The sequence below is a fragment of the Canis lupus genome, chromosome 16 (assembly GCF_003254725.2).
Source record: "Canis lupus dingo isolate Sandy chromosome 16, ASM325472v2, whole genome shotgun sequence".
Taxonomy (NCBI): domain Eukaryota; kingdom Metazoa; phylum Chordata; class Mammalia; order Carnivora; family Canidae; genus Canis; species Canis lupus.
The window spans coordinates 16,308,001-16,330,282 of record NC_064258.1 but is presented as its reverse complement, the minus strand read 5'-3'; the positions used below and the strand labels follow the sequence as shown (position 1 = coordinate 16,330,282).

Sequence of the window (22,282 nt, the reverse complement as noted above, 5' to 3'; positions counted from 1 at the left end):
TGCCATTTCTGATGTTGCCATTAAAAATTGAGATGTAATTATTAGAAAAATGTATTCTGAACAAATGAACAGATAGCCACTGTATAAAAAAAAAGCTGAGGGAAGGGAGCAATTGTTTTATAGCAAACCCTGTTAGCAAGGAAAACTGAGCAGCAACCCAGCTGCTCCCCATGAACACGTAATACACGCCCTAGTGGCATCAATACTGCTGCACCAGCAGGTCGAAATTAGTTCCAAATTACTAATTTTATCTAACACTGTGAGGGTATTAAAAATAGTATGTGCCCAGGAAATTAGAGAACATTCTCCTATGAATACAATCTTATTAAACAAAAATAAGCTTGTCAATTCCCAGTAAAAGGCGGGTACCTGCTTATCACTAATACTTTTGGTTTTGCAAACAGTTTACATGGTTAAACCTGGAAATTTCTGGGACTTCAGAATCTTATTTACCAAGGAGACTTATAACACTGCTATTTATTTATGTCTTAAAGGAAAATACCTTCAATGCCAAACCGACTTCTTTATTTTCATCTGTATATGGAGGTTTCCAAAGTTGAATTCTGTCTTCCCTTAAGAACTGGGTCAGTTTTGCTTGAAGATATTTCTTTTGCGCCATTCTTGAAAACAAAACAGTACATGAACAATATCCCACACTACATTTCAAGGCATTTCATAATTTACCAAACACGTTGATGTGTTCAATGTGGTAAGAAGAGCTCCCCTCCACTCCTTCCTCTCTTGTTTAAATTACTTTTAGATTAGTTTTTTTTTTTTTTAAGATTTTATTTATTCATTCATGAAAGACACAGAAAGAGAGGCAGAGGGAGGAGAAGCAGGCTCCACGAAAGGAGCCCAATGCAGGATTCAATCCCTCGGAAATCTGGGATCACGCCCGAAGCCAAAGGCAAACCCTCAACTGCTGAGCCACCCAGGCATCCCTATATTAGGTTTTAACTAGCTATAAACTTCTCTAAAATATACATTGTCTATAGGTATGTTAAAAGATACTATATACAATTACATATTATATGTTACATAAAATATACATTTCAAAGTTGCTAATATGTAGCAAGGTTTATTATACTTTTCTATTTCCTAAACTATTACTCTCTGATGTAAGAAAAAAGATCAAATGAAAGAAAGATGAATCCTTGAAGCTGCTTTCATAAACAACTCAACATAAATATATAAATTATCTTCTATTTGTATTTTGGTGAGTTTAACACAAAGACCAAGCACATTAGTATGATAAACATAAAAGCTAATGTGAACTCTGAAATACCAACATTCTCTATAACTGAATTTTTTTAGTTAAAAAGTTTTGCCAGAAAAAAATTTGTGTACTTTCCAATAAGCACACAACAGCAGATCTATGTACACTATTCAAATCTAACACTGGTTAGATGATCATTTTACAGCTGAAAACACCCAGGCCCCAGGTTTGTAAAAGGACTTGGCCCAAGTCACAAAAGTTCACAGCCATAGCTAGCATGGGGATGTCTGCCTACAACACTGGACTTTGCATTTTGTCCCGCAATCCTTTGTTGCTGGTCTCTCCTGTGTAGGTAACTAGTCTCTCCCAAAGAAGCTTCTGGCAGCAATGGAGTTGTCTACTCATCTCTCACCAGCATAGCAATTTGAAGGGGTGGGTAAGGCTGCTAGAGAGGTCAAACAGCCAAATCAGAGAAGCAGTAAGAAAAGTGAAAGAGTTATTAGTTTCTGAATGATGAAGACAAGTTCTCTTGAGTAAAAAAATATATACAAGGCTAATATAACCTTGATAACTAACTTTTTCTTTTTCTATATAGGGCATGTAGTATTCCACACCACCAAAACTCAAGTCACCTAATTTTTAAATCAAGTTTGTTAACTTCAGTGTATTCCATAAATAAATATTTTAAAAGAAAGTTCACACCTATTTTATATCAGTCTGAGGGGAGAAAGAGGGTAATTAGTACGGGAGGAGGAAAGGGAGTAAGGAACAAACACACCAATGAAGAGGTGCTTGTGCATCTAGGTGACCCACGTGAGAACCCTAGATCTTCAAGCACTCACAGAACAGCTGCTCACACAGAAAAACAGAAGTACTTAGCTTTTCAGGCACAAACCAATCACCCAACCACTATACGTAGTTCCCTACTCAAAAGTCCTCATGAATTCTGGATAAAATACCAGCAGGGAGGGGTGATCATTTCATGGGCAGCTTATGGAGGGAGGCCAGCTCTTTGTACCGCCTGATTAAAGGCCCAAAGGGAGTCACCAACGCAACGTGTGTCTCACACTCTGCCCACGGAGGGAATCAACAGATGGAGGTCTATGTGCATGAGACTTAACGTTTAAAAAGGATTAACCTGATGTTTTGTAATTAACAAAAACTTCAGTTACAGGCCACAGAATAAAAGAGGATACATACTTGAAACCAAGTCAAAACAAAAAAAATTTAATAAACCAGTTTTGAATTTTAGAGGCAGAAAGTTTCAGCATGCGTGCCATACAACGTCTCACATTACAGCCACAAAAGCAGGGATGTCTGTCAATTCTTTCTCAATAAAACGAGGGGGAAGGGGAAGGATGCCCAGAAGTTCATTAGTATCACTGCTCCAAACTGAAAGTGAAACATTAGAAACCACTCCTTTAACATTTTCACTTCCACTTCTGCAAAGAATCGATCTATGGTACCCAGAGCTTTTCAAATACACATGTACGTACGTATATTCAAAATGCATTCCATTTCCACCTAGGAGGAGTAATAAAAGATTCTTCAATCAAAAACTAAGAGTAAGGGGAGATGCCAAATGCAGAAGCAGAGCACTGCAGAATCAACCAGTTTGTCATTAATTAGCAGGAAAAAATCTAGCTCCGACTGCAAATAAATCTCAAATGACATGTGGGGAGGAGCGGTGTTAGGATCCAAGCTTTTCATCTAACGAGATTTACTTTAGCGTCTACGTATCTTCCTGCGTCTCCCCCAGGACAATTCCATCCAAACCCCCCACCCCCGGGCCCAGCCCAGCGCAGACCTAGGGCCGCGCGAACCGCCGGCGCGTCCCCGAGCCCCCGCCGGCCTACGCGCCTCCGCCCGCCGCCCGCCGCCCCCCGCTGTGGCCGCGCCCACCCTGGGCCGGGGACGCCTCGGGGTCCTGCCGGGAACCGGGGCGTCACACGGCGCCGCTGAGGCTGAGACCCGGGTCGGGGACCGGCCGCCGAGCCGCCGCCTCCTCACCTGCGCCACCGCCGCGCCCGCCGCTACCCGCCGAGTGCCCGGATGCGGCAGCCGCTGCCGTTTGTTTTCATTCCGGGTGAGGCTGGCCCCGCCCCCGCCGCTGCGGCCGCCGCGCCACCCTCGCGCGGCCAGACAGGGGGGTTGTGGGCGGGGTCAGAGGGCGGGCGGGGCGGGGCGGGGCTAATGCGGGGGCGGGGCGGCTGGTGGGGTGGGCGGGGCCAAGGCGGGGTGGGAGGGGTGGTGCAGGGGGAGGGGAGGGGCGGGGCCTGGGGGAGGCCTCTAGCCCCCGCCGAGGAGCCCGGGGCAGTGTCCGGTGTCCCGGCGGGACCGCAGGCCCGGCCCAGTATGCTCGACTTGGGAGGAAATTGTACCTGGCTTCATTTCTCCAAAAGCTTTGCAGGCCAGCGGACCTTGCAGGAAGAACCCTTTACCCCGGAGGGAGAGTTGTTCCCTCCAAAAGCTCGGGTTTTCCTCCCGCTCTCCATTGGGCCTCCCTCCACTCACGGTGAAATTAGGTTGCTTCACCCGGACTTCCTGGCTCCTGTCCCCCGACACTGGCCCTGATAACTGGGTCTCCATCACACGACCGACCCCAAGGTCTATGGATATCCGTCCGCCTACTCCCAAAGCTCCCTGTCCCCCACCGTGGTAAAAACGGATAAAGCTGTCTGGGCTTTGTCCGAGTGTGTCTAGGTGAGAAAATAAGAGTGCATAAAAATTAAAGGCCACTTGTGAGATGCTCTGGGAACGTCAGCAGAACCCAGGTGGCTGAGCACAGGTTCTGGCAGAGCTTTGAGAAATGGATAGATGACCCTTTGGTAGATGGACCTCAAAATGGAAGAAGTCTACCTGAGATCTCTGAAAGTTTGCTCGTTTGAGGCTGCTGGCCCATCCTTTCTGACTCCCAAAACTGTTGTAGGGCCTGCTTTAGCATTGTGATGGGATGGGGCTTGAGAGCTTACTCAGGTCATGCTCGCAGGCAGCCAGCTCCAACAAATGCCAGGGGGGTACCTGGGCAAGCTACTTAGCTCTCTGTCAACACGGATAATAAGACTGTGCACCAGGGCATGGTGGCTAACCTCTTGTGCTGGGATCTGTCTATCCCTCTCACTACACCAGGACAACCCTCGGGATGCCATTAGCCCCAGCAGTATATTTTCAAAAATGGATGTTTTGGATCTAGAATAACAAACACCAGGGGGCCCTGGTGCGGACAATCTGAAAGGGGCTCTGCACATCCTCAGACATCCCCTGTCAGGAGACGTGAGGCAGGACCCCTCCTCCTGGTGCCCTTCCATTCCCTGGTGGGAAGCCTTAGTTGGAATGTGCCATTAAATCCATTTTAAGGAGGAGAAACATGTTCCCAAAGGTTCTGTATATGCCAGTGTATATCTCTGCCCATTACAGAGAGGCCACTGCACACACTGTGCAGAGCAATTTCAGTCCCCTTTTTCTCATCTCTTGACTTGGAAGCATTGCCTGTGGGTCCATCAGTGCATGCTAAGCTGGCAGATTTCTGTGTCTGTCCAAGTAAAGTCTTCTATCTCAAGAGACCTTCTTGGGGCACACAAATACTTAGAAAATCTTTGAAATTAAAGTTCTTTACATTGAGCCAAATCAGCTGCTTGGTCAAAAGACAAATGCAGAATGGGGGGAAATATTGGTACGTCACATCAAAGACAAATCTCCTTGGTGTATAAAGAGCTCTTACAATTCAATAGGAAAAGGAACAAAATAGAAAACTGGGCAAAGATCTCTGTGAATACAGTTCCCCAAGGAGGAAATACAAATAGTTCATAAACATATGACATATTACTTAACCCCTACTCAAAATGAGATTAATATAAATTAAAACTACACATGGGGTGCCTGGGTGGCTCAGTCAGTGAAGCATCCAACTCGATTTTGGCTCTGGTGTTGATCTCAGGGTTGTGAGATTGAGCCCTCTATCAGGTTCTGTGCTGGGCATGGAGCCTGCTTAAGAATCTTTCACCCAATCCCTCTGCCTCTCTCTCTCCCTCTCTAAAAACAAAACAAAACAAAAAACCAAACTACAACAAGATACCACCTTATGCCTTTCATCAGATGGAAAAAATGTGACAGCTGGTGAAGGCAGGGCTGTGTGGAAATAGACACCCTCTTTAGTTACTCCAGGAAGGTGAAATTGGCACAACTCCGACAAGGGCAATATGGCAGTAACTGTCAGAATCAAAATACATATTATCTTGAACTAATAAATCAACTTTTACCATTCTTGCTGTATTGTAGTAACCTGCCTCCTTTCTGTTCTTCCTAATGCTGACATTTAGTGGCTTCAACTGTAATTTCATAAGATGAAGAATTCTTCCTTATTTGTCTTTTTGTTTTTGTCGCCATGGATTTCATAGTAACAAGGAATCAAGTAATTTCTGCTGGAGTTGAACCAGAAAAATCCTTAAACATCCTTTAGATGACAGTGAAATTTAATGCTGAATGTTATCAACTCTTGCTAGAAAAGTAACAGGAAGTTTCAGCATGTTGTTTGGCTTTATTTAGAATTGCTTTGATCAGAACAATATACATGTGTTGGTGAAGTTGTGCAGTAAACTTATTTTTTAGAGATGAGGAAGTTGATTTAAAAAGAAAAACAGCTCCTTCTTGATTTTTCTATTTATAAATGCGAATTTGGGGGAAGTGGTTATAAACTGGAATTTTCAGGGAATTTCAATGATGACTCACATTTTCAGTCTGGTAGATTTTCAATCAGTGATAACCTTATTTGGAGGCATGGCCATTTTATTTAGGATCCTAGCTGGATGAGAAGAACATGGAAGGACAGAGAAACCAAGCAGGTGGTGAGGGAGATTTGTTCCCACCCTGGTTGGGAATACATAATTTCAACCCCACTGGAGGATGATGGAAGCTGAAAAAAATTTTGAAAAAATCAGATGTAAGAGTTACTCTGATTTCCAGGAAATGTGGGTTGGAAGGCTGGATTTCAGATACCACCAGGAAGGGCTTGGCTGCTCACCTGACCCAAGTAGAATCCCTCTGAAAGCATGCAGTCCTCAAGTTCTGTGTCCTGGTTTCGAATCCCCAGCATGTTCTGCTCCCAGGTGTTTAACCCAGGTACCTCTGTTCATCTGTCTCCCAAGAGGTGGGTGGATGATGTTCCAACTCTCAAAAGAAAAGAAATGACAAAAAAAAAAAAGAAAGAAAGAAAAGAAGTGACGGCAGAGATGATAAAGGAAATCAAACCATGGTATTAGTACTATTGAACTAAATTCAGAATAATCTATGTTTTGTCATTTAACCCATTTTCAGTGTTAAAAATAATTTGATATACAGTATTAGTTTTGTGATTTTAAGTCCAAGGGTGAATGGAAACTAAAATGAACATAGTGGCAAGAAAGTAGTAGTCATTGCTGTAGGCTTGTGGTTTGAGAAACTTCCATGGAATACTAAACTACTTTTTTTTTTCTTTACTTGATTCTGGAAAATGATTAAAAATCACATAGCTTGCATGACAGTTAAAAAGGTAAAATCTTGGGCAGCCTGGGTGGTTCAGTGGTTTGGTGCCTGCCTTCGGCCCGGGGAGCGATCCTGGAGACTGGGGATCGAGTCCTGCGTTGGGCTCCCTGCATGGAGCCTGCTTCTCCCTCTGCTTGTGCCTCTGCCTCTCTCTCTCCCTCTGTGTGTCTCATGAATAAATAAATAATTTTTTTTTTAAAAAAGGTAAAATCTTCTGCTCAGGTCATGATCTCAGAGTGGGGAGATCAAGCCCCACATCAGGCTCCATACTCGGTGGGGAGTCGGCTTGAGAGTCTCTCTTTCCCTCTGCCCCTCCCTCTGCTTGTGTGCTCTCTCACTAAAATAAATAAATCTTTTTTTTTTTGAATATTTATTTACTTATTTTATATATAGATAGAGAGAGAGAGAGAGAGAGGCAGAGAGAGAGGCAGAGACACAGGAGGAGGGAGAAGCAGGCTCCATGCCGGGAGCTCCATATGGGACTCAATCCCGGGACTCCAGGATCGTGCCCTGGGCCAAAGGCAGGTGCCAAACCGCTGAGCCACCCAGGGATCCCTAAAATAAATAAATCTTTAAAAAAAAAAGAAAGGGAAAATCAGAAATCTCCCCCATCTCTCTTTTACAAACACACACACACACACACACACACACACAACCAATTGCCTAAAACTTTGGGGAATTCAAATTCAACAGGTGATTCTTTTTTTTAAGAAAGATTCATTTATTTGAGGAGAAAGGACAGAGGGAGAGCGAGAATCCTGAAGCAGACTCCCCACTGAGCACAGAGCCAACAGGGGGAGGGGGAAGGCTTAATCCCATGACCCTGAGATCATGACCTGAGCCAAAATCAAGAGTTGGTTGCTTACCTGATTGAGCCACCCAGGTGCTCCTTGGCTCCACTTTTGAGCAGGTTGTAACATTTGCTTTGTTCCCTTATGGGTGCAATAAAATCTTTGACACATGTTCATTTTTATATGAATAAATATAAAACTCACTGAATGTGAGTCTTGGTTTTACTTTTATTCTGAAATGTTACCACTTTTTATGCCCTGGAAAAAGTTGGCTGCTGAGCCTCTAGACCTTGTGTCCATGGTCCAGATGAAAAGAGGGGAAGGGCAAAGAATGCAAAGCATGTGTCAACTAAATCTATCCATTTCCATTAGGAAAACAAGAGCTGATCCCAAAGCCCCACCCCTTAAACTTCTGACTTGACTAGAAAAAAATGTTATTAGAAAGTCAATAGATGGGGCACCTGGGTGGCTCAGTGGTTGAGCATCTACTTTTGGCTCATGTGATTCCGAGGTCATAGGATCAAGTCCTGCATTGGGCTCCTGGCAGGAAGCCTGCTTCTCCCTCTGCCTGTGTCTCTGCCTCTCTCCCTCTCTCTCTCTCTCTGTGTCTCTCATGAATAAATAAATAAAATCTTAAAAAAACAAAGAAAGTCAATAGACTACGGGCGCCTGAGTGACTCAGTCAGTTAAGCATCTGCCTTCGCTCAGTCATGATCTCAGGGTCCTGGGATCAAGCCCTGTGTCAGGCTCCCTGCTCAGTGAGAAGTCTGCTTCTCCCTCTACCCCCTGCTCGTGCTCTCTCTCTCTCTCTCTCTCTCTCTCTCAAATAAATAAATAAATAAATAAAATCTTTTTTTAAAAAAAAGAGTCAATAGACTAGAAAAAAAATAGCCACTACTACTTGTGTGTCATTTTGGAGAATCACTGCTTACCCCCTTAAAAAATTCCTAATCTACCAGGAAGGAAGAAGAGGGAAGCAGACGTTGAATAGATCATCAGCAGTAGGTGGCTCCACCAAAAGACATTTAGGCAAAGCTTCAGTTTGATAATATCTACTTCTTGTTCCCTCCTTTCCCTTTCTTCACCTTCCAACCTCTACATCTCCAGTGCCCACTTCCTCACAAGTACTAAATTGTCACTCTGAGGGTACCTGGGTGGCTCAGTGGTTGAACATCTGCCTTTGGCTCAGGGCGTGATACTGGGGTCCTGGGATCGAGTCCCACATTAGGCTCCCTGCATGGAGCCTGCTTCTCCCTCCGTCTGTGTCTCTGCCCCTCTCTGTGTGTCTCTCGTGAATAAATAAATAAAATCTTAAAAAAAAATTATCACGCTGCTCCAGCCTAAGTGATTCATCCTAATGTGCCAGATACTTGGTGTTAACCCAAAGGAGGGATTAAATAGCAGCCACAGAGCTTAATAAAGTATGAGATTGCTGTGATCAGGGATAGTCTTGCAATGGAGCCTGTTGGGAGGAGACAGGCAAGGAGAGGGCTCCCTACTCCATTGGCTGATGCCTATATTACCTGCACAGAGTCAACCAATCCCCAGAGAAGACTTGCTGAATACTTTAGGAATATGTTTAACAAAATTCTTATTTTTTTTTAACATTTTATTTATTAATTAGAGAGAGAGTGAGTGAGTGCCTGCACAGGAGTGTCGGGGAGGGGAAGACGGAGAGGGGCAGAGGGAGAAGCACCGTCCCTGCTGGGCAGGGAGCCCAATCCAGGGCTGGATCCCAACACCCTGGGATCATAACCTGAGCTGAAGGCAGACTCTTAACTGACTGAGCCACCCAAGCACCCCTTATTTTTTTATTAAAAAAAATATTAAATAGGGGCACCTGAGTGGCTCAGTGGTTGAGCATCTGCCCTTGGCTCAGGTGATCCTGGGGTCCTGGGATCAAGTCCCGCATCAGGCTCCCTGCATGGAGCCTGCTTCTCCCTCTGCCTGTGTCTGCCTCTCTGTGTCTCTCATGAATAAATAAATACAATATTTTTTAAAAATATATTAAATAATAAAATGAGAGAATAAATCTAAATCTCCTGATGTTTCATTACCTGAGCTATAACCATTATTAACATTTCCATGTAAAATTTTCCAGTATATTTTTCTTAATAAGAGCTTTTAAAACTTACATATATATATGTCCCATATATGCAATTTTTAATCATATTTTAAAAAATTAATATATCTGAAGAATTTTTATTTCACACCTTCATAAATATAACTTCAAGAACTACCTAATATCTCACCGAGTAGAAATACAATAGACCAGCCCATCATCTCCTATTGTTGGTCGTTTGCATTTGTGTTAGAATACAGGCTTGCCTGCTGGAGTAGACTCCAAATAATAAAGGGAAACTGAAATATTGCTTATCTAACAGCCCTGGGGGGTTCGGTGGTGAAGGGAAACAGTCTCCCCATCTCATTGCCCTGCCATCTGCAGGGTGCTGCCCTCCTGTGCGGACCGCCTGCCTGTGGTGGCTCCTTAGTACAACCACGTGGATTCCAAGCCCAGCCAATGGTAAAGGGGAAGGGGGCGGGGCGCCCAGTCAGAAGTCACGTGCTGCACACCTAACGTCTCCATTGGCCAGCATGTGGTCACATGATCATACAAAGGCAAGGAAGGACCGGTATACCCGGGTGTACCCCTGCGGCCTAGGGCAAGGATTCCACTCTGAGGAGAGGAGGAGAAATAGGTACTGATTGGGGAGGACTAGTCACAAGGTTGTTTCTAATGCTTCATTATTTGTAATGGTGAAGGTCATCTCAGGTGTGAAGTTTCCTCGAAAGTGTGTTTTGAGGTGGTGGCTAGTTCTGTTTTGTCGTGATATTCCCGTAGATGAATCTGTCGAAGGTACAAATCCTTGACTCCCTTCACTACCGATAACTTTACCTCTTTACCTTTCAACAGATGTGATGTGACAATTTTTTTTTTTCAATTTGCCTTTTTCAAGGGAAACGAAGGAAGGGGGGAGGAGGAGAGATGAAGATGAAGGAAAAGGAGAGCTTGCATTTTTTTTTTTTTTTTGAGAGCTTGCATTCTTAACAACTAATGCTTACTGTTGTTTTTATTGCTCCATCGGACCTTGTTTGTTTTTATTGTTTGCAGAACACATATGGATGAATTTGCACAATTTTTTTAAAAAGTATTTATTTATTAATGAGAGACACACAGAGAGAGGGAGAGACACAGGCAGAGGGAGAAGCAGGCTCCATGCAGGGAGCCTGACGTGGGATTCGATCCCAGGACCCCAGGATCAAGCCCTGAGCCAAAGGCAGGCGCTAAACTGCTGAGCCAACCAGGGATGCCCTCTATAAGACTTTTTTTTTTTTTTTTTTTTTAAGATTTCATTTAGTTATTTTGGAGAGAGAGAGAGAGCACGAGGGGGGAAGGGCAAAGGGAGAGGGAGAGAGAGAAGCTCAGACTCCCCACTGAGCACAGAGCCCCATGTAGGGTTGGAGCCTATGACCCTGAAATCATGACCTGAGCCAAAACCAAGAGTTAGATACCCCACCAGCTGGGCCACCCACGCTCCCCTTGATTCTATACAATCTTATTTGCTATTTTAATGTGTGGAATTTCTGTCCCCCCATGAAACTATCACCTCTTTGAGGGAAGATAGACTATATCTTAAATTTCTATTTCTTCCACCCGTGCCTAGCACAGTAGATGCTTAGGAAACATTATTTATATATAATAATTCCCTAGGAACATTTTTTTGGAAATTTCTATCCCCTGACCCATAAATTTCAAGATGAATCTACTTCTGGTACATTATATGACTGCAGAAATATATATTACCTCTGCTAGCAACCACATGTGCCCTTCCCATCATATGAAGAGAGTGGCAGACCAGAAGAGACCACCTCTCCTGGAGAGGACCTGACAAAAAGGGACTTCCCATTGGTTCAAAGAGACTGCAACCTGGGAGGAGAGCAAGGTGGGAGAGGCCCACCAAACTGAGAGAGGATCCTGGGAGATAATAGGCCCAGTGGTGTTCAAGAGGACAGAGATGGACATCCCAGGGAACACTGAACGACAGCCACAAACGTCTAGACTTCATATTCTAGGAGATCAGAAAGTTGATTTTGTTTTGTTTGCAAAAGAATGGCAGCGCAGAAGAGGCATAAGACTAATCTGATAACCACATGCAGGAAGGACTAGGAGGGGTCTGGACGTCACTGCCATGGTTCAGGTAGAAAGAGATACAGGCCTGGCTAAAGGTAGCTAATGGAGGGGCGCCTGGGTGGCTCAGGTGGTTAAGTGGCCAATTCTTGATTTTTTGGCTCAGGTCATGATCTCAGAGTCATGAGGTCCAGCCCTGCGTGGGGCCCCCCACTCAGCGGGTAGTCTGTTTGAAAATTCTTACAGCCACACCCCACTTGCTCATTCTCTCTCTCTCTCTCTCTCTCTCAAAAAAGGGGGTAGTTAATGGAGAGAAAGAAATGGATGCAAATAAATGCTTATAATGGAAAGTAATTTACAGTGACTGATGATTACCTAGATACAGAATGAAGGAATAGGTCAGTTTTACCTACCTGGAAATTTTGTTGCAGTGTGCTTTCACGTGTAGACAATGTAACCAAAGTCATGCCCTCAGGAGACATCCCTCAGAGGCTCTCTCATCCAGGCTTTAAGGCATCTCAACATTGACCACTCTCTCAAAGGTGTTCTTTTTTTTTTTTTTTTAAAGATTTTTTATTATTTATTCATAGTGATGCAGAGAGAGAGAGAGAGAGAGGCAGAGACACAGGCAGAGGGAGAAGCAGGCTCCATGCACCGGGAGCCCGACGTGGGATTCGATCCCGGGTCTCCAGGATCACGCCCTGGGCTGCAGGCGGCGCTAAACCACTGCACCACCGGGGCTGCCCTCAAAGGTGTTCTTAATGGGGATCCCGAGGTGGCTCAACGGTTTGGCTGTGATCCTGGAGACCCGAGATCGAGTCCCACATTGGGCTCCGGGTATGGGGCCTGCCTCTCTCTTTCATGAATGAATACAATTTAAAAAGGTGTTCTTAATGGCAGAGCCCAAAATCAACTTGAAGCAGTAGACACAGGGGTGTATTTGGTCAGCAATATGTCTTACTTCAGCAGACTAGAAAATAAAAATAAAAACACCCTCATTCACCTCATTAAGAGATATTTCCAAAGAAAATTAACTTTCTATGTTTAACAATACTTATCAAAATTTGAACATATTTCTGTTGATTTAATGAGCTTTACATTTATTAAAATGGCAATAACTCTAACCAGAAGAAACTCTTCAGTATTTCGAGACTCATGATCTTAAGATATAAAATTTCCTTAAATTTTCATTTATATTCTTGTTGCTGAGAAGTATGATAGGGACAATCCATTAAAGACTTCCAAGAATTACGTATATTCTACTAAGATAAAATTACATGAGGGAAGAGAATGGAAAGGTAAGTTTATCGATAAAAAGGAATAATTAAAAGAGAACTTTATGTATTTTTAAATGGTGGGTATCAAATTGCTATGGTATTTAGATATCACTGAATATATAGCTAAGAGTCACATAATAGTTTTGTTTTTAAAAATATGTATAATTACACTAGATGAGGAATTACATCTCTTACAGCCATTTAAACTTGTAAGGAAGAATTTTATGTGGAAAAGGAAATTTGTGAGGGTTAATTTTGGAAGACAGCACTTAACCAAACTTCAGAATCATCCTGAGTTTAGGGCTCCCTCTCCTGGTGAGATTCAGAATTTGTATTGGCTTGAAGCTCAAGAAGATCTGAGTGCCAGGTTCTATAAGCCACACCCTTCCTGGTGTATTCTCTGGAACCATCTCTACAAAACTTGAGCCAGATAGGACTAGGACACCTGTTCATATTGTGCCATTGTGTCTTATCTCCACCTTGGGTCCCCTCCCCACAAAAGCAGAGAGAGGTTTCACTCCCCCAGCCCAGAATCAGTCAGGAGAGAAAGAGCAGGACAGAATGGTCCCCTGTACACCTTACCAAGCAGGACCCTTGATGATCATTCATTAATCCGACATGTGTTTATTGAGTACATACTATGTGCAAGCATGATACTCCATGATCTACTGGTAGGCTGCCATCCACTAGTAGAATCTGCCCTCTACGTCTTATTTATTTATTTATTTATTTGAGAGAGAGCACACATGAGTGGGTAGGAGGGGCAGAGAGAGAGGAAGGAGTAGGATCTCCACTGGGTAGGAAGCCCGATGCAGGGCTCCATTCTAGCACTCCGAGACTGTGACCAAAGGCAAAGGAAGATGCTTAACTGACTGAGCCACTCAGGTGCCCCTACCTCTCTCTTTTAAAACGTTTAAAGAGGGGCACCTGGGTGGCTCAGTCTGCCAGGCGGCTGACTCTTGATTTCTGCTCAGGTTGTGATCTCAGGGTGGTGGGATCCAGCCCTGCACTGGGCTCTGTGCCTTTAAGACCCTTCTCCCTCCCCCTCTACCCCTCCTCCCGCCCCTCCCCCCACTCTCTAAAATAAATAAATCTTAGGGGAAAAAAAAGTTCTTAAATAAAAAAGGAATCCAGTGTTAAAAAGAAAACCATGAGCCCAAAATGGTGTCACTCACATTAAGGCCCCAGGTCTGTAAAACCAAGACTTAATAACTAACCTGACTGCAGTTTCAACCCCCCAGAAACCTTTAACCAGTCAACATGGGAATTTCCTGGTCAGCACTGGGATAACACCCCCTCCATTACCCTTGTCTTTGCCTAAAACAATGGGTTCTTTGCTGATAATTTCCTTTTTTCTACACCCTCTCTACCTTTTAAGACCTATTCTCTTCTGTAGCCCTTTGGCACTGTCACCTACTTGCTAGACAGGACACTGCCTGGTTCATAAATTGGTTAATACAGCGAACTAGATCTTTAAGTTTTACTCCATTGAATTTTTGTTATTAAACATCAGCAATAACAACCATAGGGTATTACCGCTCAAAATAAAATGACCCACAAACATTTAAAAATATATTCAACCCCTCCCATCATTAAAGAAATGCAAATTAACCACCACAAAAAATCATTTGCTTGCTATTATGCTGGCATAGGTTTGAGAATATCCAAGGTTGACAAGGGTGGTGGGATCTGAGAAATACACATCTTCATACTTTGTTGACGAGTCTGTAAATGGGTACAACAATTTGAGGGAAAATGAAGAATATGAAATTTTTTTAAGTTTATACTTCTTGACGCATCAATTCCCCCTTTTAGACTATCGTTAGGACTTAGGCCCCAGCCTGCTGCTGCGATTATCAGGAATTTTGGAAGACTTTGATTCCCTGTCCCCAAACACTCTCATTTTTATTTTTCATTTTCATTTTTTTTTTTTTAATTTTTAAGTAATCTCTGTACCCACCATGAGGCTTGAACTCCCAAACCTGAGATGAAGAGTCACATGCTCCATCGACTAAGCCAGCCAGGTGCCCCCACTCTTATTTTTAAAGAACAGATGTTCTTGGTGTTCTGCTCCCAACACATTTACCTGTGCCAAGAATGGAGAGAAGGACAGATGCCTGTCTCAGCCACCAGGGCCCAGGGGGTGGGTCAGGCAGCTCCACTCCTCACTCCATCTCTGCCCTCCTACCGCAATACCCACATGTACACAGGAAGGGTAGAAAGAGCTATGAGCTTGAAGGTGACACCCATGTGACCTTGCCCCTCAGGGTCCTGAGGATATGCCCCTTTACAGGCCTCATTTCCCCCCTGTACCCACCCAGGGTTGAGATTGGATGACCTCTCTGACTTCCCTCAACTTTCACCTTAGCTCTGCCCTCAAGGAGCTTATAATCTACTTGAGGAAACAGGGGATCTCTCTTAATTGATGCAATGAATGCTTATTGAATGCTGCTATGTGTGCAAGTTCGAATATATAAATAACATGATCTCCTCCCTCTAGAAGTTCACCATCCAAACAAGAGTCCAAAGTGGGAAGTGGCTGTTGCTGTGAAGGAGATGGAGGATTCTCTGCACATTCCAGGAAAAGAAGACACATTTGTGTAAGGCTAGAAATTTTAGTTAAATAAAAATAGACAGTGGCGTGGGCTAAATGCCCAATGAACACTCAGATAAAAAATTGCCTTTGACACAATAAGCAATATATATTTGGTCTCTGTCCCACTTCCTGGTATGCGACTTCCAAAACCTTGGAATCTCTGAAGTGACAAGTATCTTCTTAAGTATGAAGGAGGGGCGCCTGGGTGACTCAGTGGTTGAGTGTCTGCCTTTGGCTCAGGGCGTGATCCCGCGGTCCCGGGATTGCTTCTCCCTCTGCCTCTGTCTCTGTCTCTCTCTGTGTGTCTCTCATGAATAAATAAATAAAATCTTAAAAAAAAAAAAAGAGTGTGAAGGAAATGGCTGAGGCTGGAGGCTCCAGGATAAACCGCAGGATGGAGGCTGGTTGCCAGGGGAACCAACCTCCCAATTAGAGGGTCGGTTTTTCAGCACCCCATGCCTACTTTCCAAGAGGGAGGAGAGAAGGTTGGAAATCGAGCTAATCATTCATATTGAGAAATCAATATTTTGATTATTGAAAATATTGAGAAATCAATAATTTCATCCACTGAGCCTATGACATGAGGCCTCCATTAAAAAAAAAAAAAAAGACAGGGATCCCTGGGTGGCACAGAGGTTTGGCGCCTGCCTTTGGCCCAGGGCGCGATCCTGGAGACCTGAGATCGAATCCCACATTGGGCTCCCAGTGCATGGAGCCTGCTTCTCCCTCTGTGCCCCCCACACTGGCCCCCAGTCATCCCTTCAATTGAGCTTGTACCTCTTTTTCATAAACTAATAATAAGCCTAATAAGTAGTAGCCTAATAAGTAAACTTTTCCTGAGTTCTCTCTTTCTACCAAACTATCCAACCTGAGGAAGGGGTAGTAGGAACCTCTGATTGAAAGCCAGAAGCACAGGTGACAATGTTGACTTGAGATTGGAATCTGCAGTGTGGTGGGTGCCCTCTTGCCCTTCACCTGTGGGAGGTGATGCTCTGGCCAGGTAGGTAGTGTCAGAGTTGGATTGAATTGTAGAACCCCCAGCTGGCATCACAGAGGATTGGAGAATTGCTTGGTGTGGAAAACCCACACATCTGGTTTCAGAAGTGCTGCGTGTAGGCTATTCTCCCTTTAGGGCCACAGCCAGTTTATGAAGGCTTAGCCAAGTATCTGCTTAGCCAAAAGTAGTCAAAGAAATTTCACATAGAAGCCTAAGACCTGATATGGGTCTTGATAAGCAACATTTATAAGAAGTTTGAAGGGAGGGGTGCCTGGGTGGCTCAGTCGGTGAAACATCTGCTTTCGGCTCAGGTCATGATCCCAGAGTCCTGGGATTGAGCCCTGCATCAGGTTCCCTGCTTAGTGGGAAGTCTGCTTCTCTCTCTGCCCCTCCCCCTGCTCGTACTGTCTCTCAAATAAATAGATAATCTTTTTAAAAAGTTTGAAGGGGGCAGCCCCAGTGGCCCAGTGGTTTAGCGCCACCTTCAGCCCACGGCGTGATCCTGGAGACCCGGGATGGAGTCCCACCTTGGGCTTCCTGCATGGAGCCTGCTTCTCCCTCTGTCTCTGCCTCTGTGTGTGTGTGTGTGTGTGTGTGTGTGTGTGTGTGTCATGAATAAATAAATAAAATCTTTAAAAAAAAAAGTTTGAAGGGAAGATCTCGCAGGGGCAGGTCCAGTTTGGGGGATTTGTTTAAATATTAAAAAAAATATTTTTATTCTTATAGTTTTGGGCCATAAGTGGTTTGGCTAACTCTTCAATTGACAAAATCTGATCAGAGAAATTGAGAAGCCAGTCTTTCCTCTAGCACGGTGGGTTCAAATTTAGTGATTTATCAATCTAGAAAAGTCTCCTTCATTCTGTTCCAGATATCAGGTGCCTGCACATCGCTACTAACATCCTCTCGCTGCTGCTTTCTAGTTGGTCAGGAGAGGGCGCTGGAGGGCCGCTGAGGAGCCGGGCTCTCTTCCCGGTCGGGGCATGTGGCTCTTTTTTTTTTTTTTAAGATTTTATTTATTCATTTATTCATGAGAGACGCAGAGAGAAAGCCAGAGACACAGGCAGAGGGAGGAGCAGGCTCCATGCAGGGAGCCCCATGTGGGACTCGATCCTGGGACTCCAGGATCACGCCCTGCGCCAAAGGCACACGCTCAGCTGCTGAGCCTCCCAGGTGCCCCAGGGGTGTGTGGCTCTTGGCAGGTTCGGGTAGCACGAAAGCATCCTTCCACACCTGGTCCCGCAAGCCAGGCCGCTCCTGCAGTGTGTGTGGCACCTGCAGCACCCAGCTCCACTCTTCCCAGCAACCGGGAGCTTCCCGTGACACCCCCTGGCAGCAGCTTCAGGGGCCCGGGGTGCATGAACAGCACCCTCTGGTTTTGTCCTGTGGCTTTGGGGCGGGTTCCAGGCAGAGCACCTCCCTAGGGATGGCCCCTGGCACCCCAAGGGGCAGATTTCCAGCAAGTGCGGCTGACCTGGCACCTCAGTGACTCCTCTGCAGTGCGGTGAGCCACACACTCTCCAGTAAGTTCTGGATCTCAGCCCTGCAGAGGGACCTCCTCATGGGTGCTCTGTCTCACCCAGGGTGATGGCTGCTGGCTGGGTCTCCTGAGCCTGTGTTAATCCTTTTTACTTCTTTTTAGCCAATTCCTTAGTACCCCAAACCCCTGGGACTTTTTAAAACATTTTTTAACATTCATATTTATTTATTTTTGCAAGAGAGAGCACACAAGAAGGAGGAGGGGCAGGCTCCCTCACTGAGCAGGGATCCCCATGCAGACTTGATCCCAAGCCACTGGGATCATGACCTGAGGCGAAGGCAGATACTTAACTGCTTAATCAACTGAACCACCCAGGAGTCCTTTTATTTATTTATTTATTTATTTATTTATTTATTTATTTATTTATTTATTTATTTATTTATGATAGTCACACAGACAGAGAGAGAGAGGGGCAGAGACACAGGCAGAGAGAGAAGCAGGCTCCATGCACTGGGAGCCAGATGTGGGATTCGATCCTGGGTCTCCAGGATCGCGCCCCGGGCCAAAGGCAGGCGCCAAACCGCTGCGCCACCCAGGGATCCCAGGAGTCCTTTTTAAAAGATTTTATTTATTTATTTGGGAGAGAGAGAGAGAGAGAGTGCAGGAGAGGGGGGAGAAGCAGAGGGAGAAGCAGACCCCGTTGCTAAGCGGGAAGTCTGAGGTCGGGCTCTATCCTGGGACCCCGGGATCATGACCTAAGTGGAAGGCAGCTGCTTAACTGCTTGAGCCACCCAGGCACCCTTCCAATCCCCTGTTAAAATTAATTCTTTATGTTAAACTTTCCTTGTTCAAATTGCTAGGTGGTTTCTGTCTCCTGATTGGACCCTGAGCAAAACAATTTCACAATGCATTGCTGGTAATCATTATTATAAATGTTAAAGATACCCACATTTGAGGATATCTCTATCAAGTTTCACATATGAATTTGAAGGTTGCAGTGCATTTCAAGTTATTTTTTGCTCCGGGACTAATCTTAAACCCCTCTGAATTAATGACATGTATTAATCAGGGTGTCACGGACAGCCTCCTTGACGCGGTGCCGTGGGAGTTTTATCTTTCTTTGTCAATGTCAGCATTTCTTGTCAAATTAGCAAAGAAGTTACATCCTTTCCAGTGTGTTCATATGATTCATTAACTGGATTATCAAACAATCCCCAAACCTTTTATAGCTTCTATGCAAACTTTATTCGTTCCCCTGAGTTAATTAGTGCTTTTTATGAGATCTGAAAATTTTTTGTTACAATTTGTTTCTCAATGTCAGAATCATTTATATTGATTCTGTGTCATTTTTATAGCTTTTATTTCAGGTTCTACTAATTTTAAGTTGCCTTTAAAGATGGCAAAAGAAGGTAACCTTTGTATACATACAAAATCTAGGGTCTATAATTACTCACTCGTTTTATTAAAATGTTCCAGAACCATTTTTGAAATTAAAGTTAAAAGGCCATATTCCATTTTCATCAAATATAGCATTCCCATCAAAAAAGGGAAGAAATGTACACTGCATTTAATGGTGTACTCTGCTGAAGGAGCGTAGAGAGAGCACATCCCAACATCATTTGCTACAGACAAGTCAAAACTTACTGTTCTCTCTGGGTTGCAGGACCAAACCTCCCATGGCTCAGTAATCCCCCAGCATCTAAAATTCTTCATCTATCTTAATGTCTCTATTCATAGATCTAGGGAAATCCTTTTATCAGGCAAAAATCTATCTTACTTGAGAAGCAGAAAATGCCAGAAGCTTACCATTGCAGTGTCCCTGGCAGCCGCAGGGCATGAACAGAGAAAATCTTCCTCCCGTTAGCCACACCCTCCCAGGCCCCAGTGGGAAGCCAGTGGCTGACCTGACATTCAGCCCCAAGTACAGCCACATGCACTTTCCCCAGGCAGCTGCAGGAGCGGTTCGGCCTGCCTGCGACAACAGGAGCTGGTGGAGGTAACACTATGTGATTTCCAAGGCAAGATCATACAAATGCCATGGACTTCTGCTGTGCTCTCCTGGGACGCTAGCCCAAGCCAGCTTGTGTGGAGCGACCAGATGAAGAGGCCATGTGTAGGAGTTCTGGCTGACGGCCAGTCTCAGCTGTTAGACCTTATGTGAGCGAGGAAGCCTCCAGATGATTCCAGCCCTGGCTGCCAAGTCCCCCAGCCTTCCAGTCTTCCTGGCTGAGAAGTGGAGACTACTCGCCTCTCTTTGCCTTGTCTGAGTTCCTAACCCCCCAGAACCCAGGAATGTACTAAAGTGATCATTTTCCATCACTAAGGCTTGATGGGGTTTATTTGGCAACAACCAGAGTGGAAGGGAACTTGCAGAGGTGTGGGCAGGGTACAGGCAACACACTGCCCCAAGAGTAGCCACAACAGAACTGGGACCCTCCCCAGCCTGAAGGAGGAAAATCTATCTATCTATCTATCTATCTATCTATCTATCTATCTATCCATCTATCTAGGCTCCATGCCCAACATGGGACTTGAACTTGCAACCTTGAAATTGAGACTCTCATGCTCTAGGGACAGAGCCAGCCAGGCACCCGAAGAGGAAGATCTTGTTAGTGGAGCCCAGTGAGCTGGAGGTGGAGGGGGGGCCTCTCTGAAAGAACAATGGTCCTCAGGCACCCAGATGAGTCTCCCTCTGAGCTCCTGCTGGGAGTCCATCCTTCAGGGCCAGCCCCTGAATCACAGAGCAAGACCAGAAAGGATGGAGGATGAACCCAGGGGTGGGATGGGGACCCTAGGGGGTGGAAATCCACCCTGCAGCGCGTGGAGTTGATATGGGACCCATGTGAAATCCCCCATGGAGGACCAAGAGGAGGGACAGCAGGTGCCTCCCCTGGCAGGGCTTTACCAGTGCACGAGGGGTTGCACATTTGTGGACAAACCTTGGAAAAGGCCCGTGGTGTGCAGAGCCCGGTGAGAACCCATTTTTGCCCCCCCTCCCCTTCTCTCAGAGCCTGGGCACAGCACTCACCGTGGATCTGTCAAGTCGCAGCCTCCAGATGGGAGTTGGAGGGCTTTCTGGCTGCTCTGATGCCGGCTGCACCCACACATCTTGGAAGGAGGTGCATGGAATACTAAAAAATTTAAGTGCTGCAATCAGGACTCTGAAAGTAATAGAGCTGGAATTATTGAGGGAAATTTACAAGTTAAATAACCTAAAAGGCTGCAGATGCAAATGACACTAAATTAGCAGGAACTTTGGGGGCACAAGAATGACTCGTCCTTTCTCAAAAAAAAGAAAAGAGAAGAAAGAAAGAAGAAAGAAAGAAAGAAAGAAAGAAAGAAAGAAAGAAAGAAAGAAAGAAAGAAAGAGAGAGAGAGAAAGAAGTCAGAGAGCAAATGGCAAGCCAGGAAGGACAGGGAGCAAGCACCATGATTACAAGGTGCCTAGCACTCCACACCCCAAAATGCCAGGAGCTCCCCAATTCTCATGATAAAGAAAACTACCCTTGCACGTGGACACGCCCTTGGGACCCGTGGCTGGGAAGCATGAGGCATGCATTTCACAGGTGGGAGCCTCGGTGGTGGCAGCTCTTGCCGGCACTGCTACATGACAGAGCTGGATGGACACCCAAGCCCTCCAGGCCCTGGGCCAGAGGCCCTCTCCCACCAGCTGCTGCTCCACCAGCCAGCGGCTTGTCTCGGGCCTCAGCTGAGCCAGTCCCTCTGTCCCTCTCCTGATGTTCTGGTGCTGGGGGTCCACAGGTGTGTGAGGCTGGCCGAGGGTTTCAGTCTCATGTGCACGGGGCCCAAGACCCCAGTCTTGCTGACGCTACCTTCTGATGGCTGGGCTGGGCTGGGACAGGGCCGTGGTAGGCGGGCAGACAGACACACCAGCCTGGCGGGCAGGAGGCAGAACCAGCTGATGCTTTGGGCATTGCTCCAGTTTCCCGGGGCCACCATAATGTGAGCCATGAACTTGCAGCCTAAACAACAGAGATACATTGTCTCCCATTTCTGGAGGCCAGAAGTCTGAGCTCCAGGTGCCAGCAGGGCTTGCTTCCCCTAAAGCTGCCAGGGAAGGGTGTGTCTCAGGGTTGTCTCCCAGCGTTCAGTGGTTCCTGAGCTCATACTAAGCAGAAAGCCTATCTTCACGTGGTCTTCTCCCTGTCTTTCCCCCTTCCTGTGAGGTCATCTGTCATTGGATTGGGGGCCCACTCTATTGACCTCATCCTAACTTAATCATCCACAAACCCCTTTTTTCAAATAAGGTCACATCCAC

The 22,282-nt window shown here is 45.4% G+C and overlaps 1 protein-coding gene and 2 long non-coding RNA genes across 5 annotated transcripts in view; 1 reads left to right on the top strand and 2 right to left on the bottom strand.

The window, feature by feature from the left end:
• Window positions 1–3,378, bottom strand: part of NUB1 (negative regulator of ubiquitin like proteins 1) — a 29,473-nt gene extending 26,095 nt beyond the window's left edge. The window contains exons 1-2 of one of the 2 annotated variants that reach the window (XM_025452518.3): window positions 3,227–3,378; window positions 503–620 (exon numbers count right to left, since the gene is read on the bottom strand). In XM_025452518.3, the coding sequence (XP_025308303.1) occupies window positions 503–619 (117 nt within the window). In that variant the 5' untranslated portion in view covers window position 620; window positions 3,227–3,378. Of the gene's footprint in view, window positions 1–502; window positions 621–2,712; window positions 2,738–3,226 lie in introns of those variants that run through there. The other variant, XM_049095301.1, reaches the window with a different exon arrangement.
• A 2,366-nt stretch (window positions 3,379–5,744) lies between these two features.
• LOC125752713 (uncharacterized) lies at window positions 5,745–8,001 on the bottom strand. Its single transcript, XR_007402842.1, has 3 exons — window positions 7,603–8,001; window positions 6,237–6,384; window positions 5,745–6,128 (listed from the first exon to the last, which is right to left on the bottom strand). It is a non-coding gene; the product is annotated as an uncharacterized LOC125752713 (long non-coding RNA).
• Window positions 8,002–10,081: 2,080 nt separating this feature from the next.
• LOC112663514 (uncharacterized) lies at window positions 10,082–20,322 on the top strand. 2 transcript variants are annotated; one of them, XR_007402841.1, is made up of 3 exons: window positions 10,082–10,226; window positions 15,434–15,533; window positions 19,954–20,322. It is a non-coding gene; the product is annotated as an uncharacterized LOC112663514 (long non-coding RNA). The 2 variants fall into 2 exon arrangements; XR_003139308.3 differs by having other exon boundaries at window positions 19,950–20,322.
• Window positions 20,323–22,282: the final 1,960 nt, after the last annotated feature.